Raw genomic sequence first — 6,136 nt, 5'->3', positions numbered from 1 at the left:
CTACAGCCACTATGGGAAAAGCCAAGGCGTTCCTGTTCCCATCATCCTCTAGCTCACAGTTCCCCTTTTTAAGTGGTCCATTGGTCAAAGAGGTAACTCTGAATGTCACTTTGTACCGCTGTGGTGCAGCTTAGCCACAGCTCTCTAAATCAAGGTGGGAAAGGACAGGAACATTTATTAAAGGTTTCCACTACAGAACAGAAGCTCTCACTTTTTGCAGCTTGTAATAAACCCTGCTTGCAAACGTAGAAGCAAGTGCAACCACAGCAGGGTTTGAGCAGGAAAAGCCTCCACAGGGGGGCTAGTGAGGGACGGGTGGCGGAGAGAAGGTGGTTCTCTGTCACCAGAAAAAGTACTGCCACTCAATTTTTTCCACTTACAGTCAGGCCCACCATGACGCCCCTAAAGTTAACACAAAAACTGACCACTGAATGACAACATATAAACACTGTTGAAGAGGGTTGGCAATAGCCACTTTCTTCTTTCTTCTCTGCTTGACAATGAAGCCACCAGCAATGAAACTCCACACTGCAGCTGTCCTTCTCATCTTCTGCCTTGCCATCCTCACTGTGCACGTGGTGAAAGGTAAGTTTACAACCCAAAGGAAGACAGGAATTTCTCCACATTGCACTAGTGGTCTGATGAGCAGGATTCATTCTCAGACAGAGCTGATTCTTAAGATAAAACTCATAAGAAATCCAGATCAGGACCATAAGAAAGGCAGCTTTATGGGAAATTTCACCTGATGTCCTGTCAATTAGTGTTGGCTTCTGCCTTAAGGCAAGGAGAGTTTCTGTATCTTAGAACACTTAAATTATTTCTGTGCATTATTCTGTCTCTTAAACTAATGAAATCTTCAAGACACAATGTTTTTCAATTTCACTGATGCCATATAGCAATGAGTTAAATATGTTAATAATATCTTATGAAAAATATTTAAGATGTGCTTTTTTCTTTTTCCATATATACTATTTTAATATGTATTTTATTAGATTTTTTTTGTCTTTCTCTAACTATATAGTTTGAATCCCTCTTAATGACCCTATCTTAAAAAGTACTTCTCGTTCTGTATCATATATTGCATGTTTGCTTGTTTCTAGCCAAATATTCTTGTACAGTCAGGCAAACAATAAACAGAAACTGCAAAGGAGAGCAATGGATTTATACTATGACTTCTCTGTCTTTCTGATTTCATACAATTTAACATCTTGAAATCACTTATGAGCACTGAGATGAGCCATGTTTATTAGCCATGCTTTAAGTAAGTTTGTCTACAGTGATGTTTAAGTCTCTGACTTAGGATTAGGCTGTGTGCATCACATGAAAACATGAACACACACACATAAGCACACACCTTCTTGTACACAGTCAGATTCATGCAGACATGCACATAAAAATCACAGAAAGCACTCATGTGCAAACCCACAAAAATATGCAAAGAGAAACACACAGAGAAGCCATCCTCACCAAACCAAAACCAAACTGAGACCTCCTATGCATTCACAAGATGATGTAGCTACACATTGAGTGTACTGACCTAGTGTTCCCAGAGCTACATTCTCATACGTAATTAATGCTGCTGCTGTTCATCTCAGCAACATGTGGCTTTGTATCAGGCTGGCAGTTCCTCGTGTCATTCTCTAGGTTGTATAATCTGCCATAAATATCACCGAGTCTGAAAAAGCACAGAGATGCTGTGTAAGGGATAGAAAAAAAAATTAGAAAGAAGAATTATAAAGAAGAAGAAACAAAAAGGCATCAGGAAGAAAAACAAAACAGAAACAAAACAAAAACGGTAGTTACAGGTGCAGAGCTGTTTGTTTCCAGGCTTAGAGAAGCTCTGCAGGTATTCCCTGCTTGCATTCCCTGAAAACCAATTTGAGTGAGGCAGTAAGATACATATTTGTGATGAAGCATCAAAAAATACATCACATTACTCGCGACTGAAGTTTTCAAAATGTGGCGTTAAAGATCTCAAAGATAGTCAAGCGATCCTTACTAGTTCTGAAAATATTCTCTCTACTACTAAATTCTCTCCAGGGAATCCAAGCAGGGAATACCTGCAGAGCTTCTCTAAGCCTGGAAACAAACAGCTCTGCACCTGTAACTACCATTTTTTTTTCTGTCCCCCTCATGTCTTCCCAAACCTGTGTTTGATAGGTGGGAGAAAACCAGAAACTAGCAAGCAGAAGCTCCCAGTAGTGTATACATACACTCCATCTCTCTTAAATGAGCTCCCATTTTTAGCTGTTAACAACTGCCCGGAGAATGTTATGCTGATATCACAGTCCTCTTTATTAATCACCAGTGGATTTCCCTGAAACATATGAAAACATTGGAGGAAAGAGTAAGTAGCACTCCATTGCCTATGTAACCAGACTTACAGCAAGAGTTTGCAAGTACTCAATCTTCTGGCAGACACACCTCCCTTTCTTTCAGCAATTTAATGCTAGCTTAGGATGCCCAGAGTGAGAAAAGTAGCCTTGCTTTCCTTTTCTTCACTTGGAAATTAGGGGGAAGTACTGATGCAAATTTAGATGGCATTTGGAAATCCACCAAGTAAAGGTACCAGTTCTAAGCACTACTCCACATGGACACTTTGCAGCTGATACAGACCTAATTATGAATTATGCCAAATACCTTTTTTGCTATGGAAGCAATGATGCCCCAGGGTAGAATGATTATACCACTGTTCAGAAGAATGGGTGAATATCAGCATCTTAATTGAAATAGCAATAATAGGCGACAGTAGGATGCATCAAACATACCTTAAGCTCTCTTGTGTAGCTGGCATTGTGGTTGTACAACATGAGACACTCATGCTCTAGCCACAAGTGAAAATCTGCTGGAATTTTAGTAAATATGGCTAAATATGAATGTAGTATTGACTGCCTTTGTCATTTAACTATTTTTCCCTTTCTAGGGAGTGTTGCAAGTCAGTCCATGCACAAATCCCGTTGCATAACTCTATCTACACAGCAACTGAACATCCGAAACCTTGTTGGCTATGAAAAGCAAAGACATCCAATAGAGGCCATCATGTAAGTATCCAGTGCACAGTTCACCTTCAGACTCCCCTGTGCAAACACCACAGCTAGCTCTGTGCTAGCACCAAAAAGGGAAAGAACACCATAAGGCACTTTATGGCCCATCTCACTACATCTGGCTAGTTCAGGTCACCCTTCAAGTTCCCCCATGAAGCAGTCACCTGGCAGAGTGAGGGGAGAGGTGTGGGCCTTGGAGAGTTGGGAGATGAATGCAGCTCACAGCTGGCAGAAATCTCACTGAACAGCCACAACTTTTGTGCCCAAAAAGTGGGAGAAAAAATCTCAGCAACGGGTCGGGGTGGAGTAGTCAGAAGCCCAGCGCACTGAACTAAACCAAGGTGAAAGATCATAGAGAAGAGTTTGGGGTAACTTTGACTCCTGCTAGGAGCTTTGTCTTTTGATCTCAGCAGCAGGCATTTTTATCATATCTGGGATCTGCTTCTAGGAGGCATATGTGCATCATGATTTCATATAAAATCTCAGAATATCAGTTATGTTTCTTTTTAATATGTCAGCCATGTATGTTACATAGCTGCCTGTGCCATAAATAGAGAACTACTGTTGCTAACTGCTGTTATTCCAACAAAAAACTACAAACTTGGGCATGTGATACTGTTTTACCACGTTTTCCTGATGGTCTACATAAAAACCAGGAACAGTAAACCTGGATTTGGAGACTGAAATTTGATGACCACCTGTTTTGCTTTCTTTCAACCTAAAGGTTTATCACCAGAAAAGGTATCAAGATCTGCACAAGCCCTAATGATAAATGGGTGCGGGATGCTATGAAGAAATTAGACCAAAAACGTACAACCAGAGGCAAATAATCCTGTCCTAGGAGAGCATCTAATGCCAACTAAATGGAATCATCACCAGTGCTGCACATAACAGGGAAGAAAGCATTAGGATCTGCTTTTAATTCCTATTTAACTGGCAATTAAAACTCTGAATGAACACAAATTCACTAGAATCTGTTCATCACTCATTGAATGTCTGCTGACGTCTTTGTTTTACAGTTGTATTCTGTTACACTGTTTATTTTCCGAAATGCCTGCTAATATTTATTCACAATTGAATGCAGATACCTTCTCATCTTTGCTATCCTGAGCAGTATTTAAGGATGAATGGCAGATAGTTTCACATTATATAGGGAAGAAGTTGAGCTCCCACAGAGGTGGATGAGGTTGGACCTCCAACCTGATGGAGGTCAGAATGTTCTGCGTTGTGTGCTACAGAAGGTAGTGGTTACTCATACATATATAATCAATAAGTGAACTAAAGTCATGCTTCAGGCTATCACCTGATTAGTGCAATATTAAGAAGATGATGATCCTTGGGTCTTCTATTTTTATAATCAGTATTGCACTATTAGCTTAGTCCATGATGATGTGTGAAAACTCTCATCAAAGGATGACCTGATGTAATTCAGAGTAGAAACTCTATGAATGTAACCATATTCAGCCTTACACTGGGGAACATTTATCCTACCCACTGACTTTTTGTGAAGTTACTTCTGTTTCACCCTCAAGTGAGACAAACCTGAAACAATTATTTTACTTTTTTCTTTGCTTTTGTCTGAATAAGCAAGAACAAAGCACACCTGGAATCTGTATTTCACAAACTCAGAGGAACTCCCTGCCCTGTAAAACTATGTATATAAAAATGCCATATATTTTTATAATTCATAAATTCTACAAACAGGAGGTTTTCAATTTTAATAAAGCTGTTATAAAGCTGGAATAAAATGGTACTTTTGTCTGCTTATATGTAATGCAGATGGACACTGTTGAAATGGGTACCAAGACGACAGCACAAAGCTTCTGGGCAAGCCAGTTAGAGCTGATACTTCTGCCAACTCATTCCTCAGATTGTTCAAAAGTAATCTGCTTCTGAGGTTTCTTCACCATGTTTCAGCTGTAAAGACTCCATTTCAGACAATACCTTTTCAAGAGTTTGAGCACTTACTAGCCATACAAAGCTTATGAAGTCACACAACTCCATACAACACCAGGGTGATACCCACATTATCAGAAGCACAGACAGAAGAGCTCTTGGCAGAGAGAGAAAAAACTGACATTGGAAGAGCCTTGGGGAGAAAGGGCAGCTATAGGCAAAGGAGATCCAGCAATAAACTTATTCTGGTACTACTGCATGCTACTGCTGAACTGTGGGCTTTTCATCACAAATAGCCTCTTACTAATACACATGACAGTGAAACACTTCAAAACTACACTATAGAAATAAGATCAGGTTACTCTAAAAGCCAGTCTTTACAGTTCCCTGCTTTGGTAAAGTTTGCAGACAGAATTTATCTCCCATGGCTCATGTTTTGTCATAGCTCAGTCTTGTCTAGGGAAATTAATTTAGATTTTACTATCCAGAACAGGTTTTAAAGCAGTGCTGCTGGGCAGGCAGGGAAGAGAAGGATGAGTGTGTGTGTCACAGAACAGATCCAAGGCTGGCTACCGAGCCTCCACTGTACAGTGTGATGCTTCCCTTCTGAAGTTCTCTGCATCAACTGCACTAGACAAAAAATAGTGCTACAAAGTTTGTAAGAAGAGCTTTGCAGGTAGAAAGAATTGTTGAGATGTGTCTAGGGTATGGCAATATATTAACTACTGTTCATTCATTTTGAGTTGTCAATCTCAAGGCCCCAGTCCCTTATATTATATACAGCAGAAACCATTCTGTTCCCTTCAGCATTATCAGAAGACCAGTGGGGTACAAAACCAGGTCACCTATAAAAGCATTTTCATGGTAGGCTCTCTCAGATGCATACCGTCAGATTCCACTGATCAAATTCACCCAGGACCAGAACTAACTAATATGTCTACACCAGGCAGAACTTCAGTGCCTTTGCTCATACTCAGTAGTTTCTTATCCTGGAATTAATCTTACTGAACTGAATTATTTTTAATTAGGACTATCACAACCTGAGGATACATTAATTATCATACAGCAATTAATACTTCATATCTGCTCAACCTTATCACAGTTCATAGCATGATTAATAATATTTTCTTAAGAGTGAATCATCCTACTTAATAATTACATCTTGTTTGTTATAACTTGCAAAATCTGTAACGGTC

At 39.7% G+C, this 6,136-nt stretch overlaps 1 protein-coding gene across 1 annotated transcript; it reads left to right on the top strand.

The window, feature by feature from the left end:
• The first annotated feature begins 515 nt into the window (after nucleotides 1-515).
• Nucleotides 516-3,874, top strand: LOC104392090 (cytokine SCM-1 beta-like). The gene is made up of 3 exons (XM_010001448.1): nucleotides 516-585; nucleotides 2,924-3,041; nucleotides 3,769-3,874. Exons 1-3 carry the CDS (start codon nucleotides 516-518, stop codon nucleotides 3,872-3,874), a joined length of 294 nt encoding a protein of 97 aa, XP_009999750.1.
• The last annotated feature ends 2,262 nt before the right edge of the window (nucleotides 3,875-6,136 follow it).

The sequence above is a fragment of the Chaetura pelagica genome, unplaced genomic scaffold, assembly GCF_000747805.2.
Source record: "Chaetura pelagica isolate M959 unplaced genomic scaffold, ChaPel_1.0 scaffold377, whole genome shotgun sequence".
Lineage (NCBI taxonomy): Eukaryota > Metazoa > Chordata > Aves > Apodiformes > Apodidae > Chaetura > Chaetura pelagica.
Note: the sequence above shows the minus strand (reverse complement) of the source record. Positions and strands in the feature narration are given on the sequence as shown.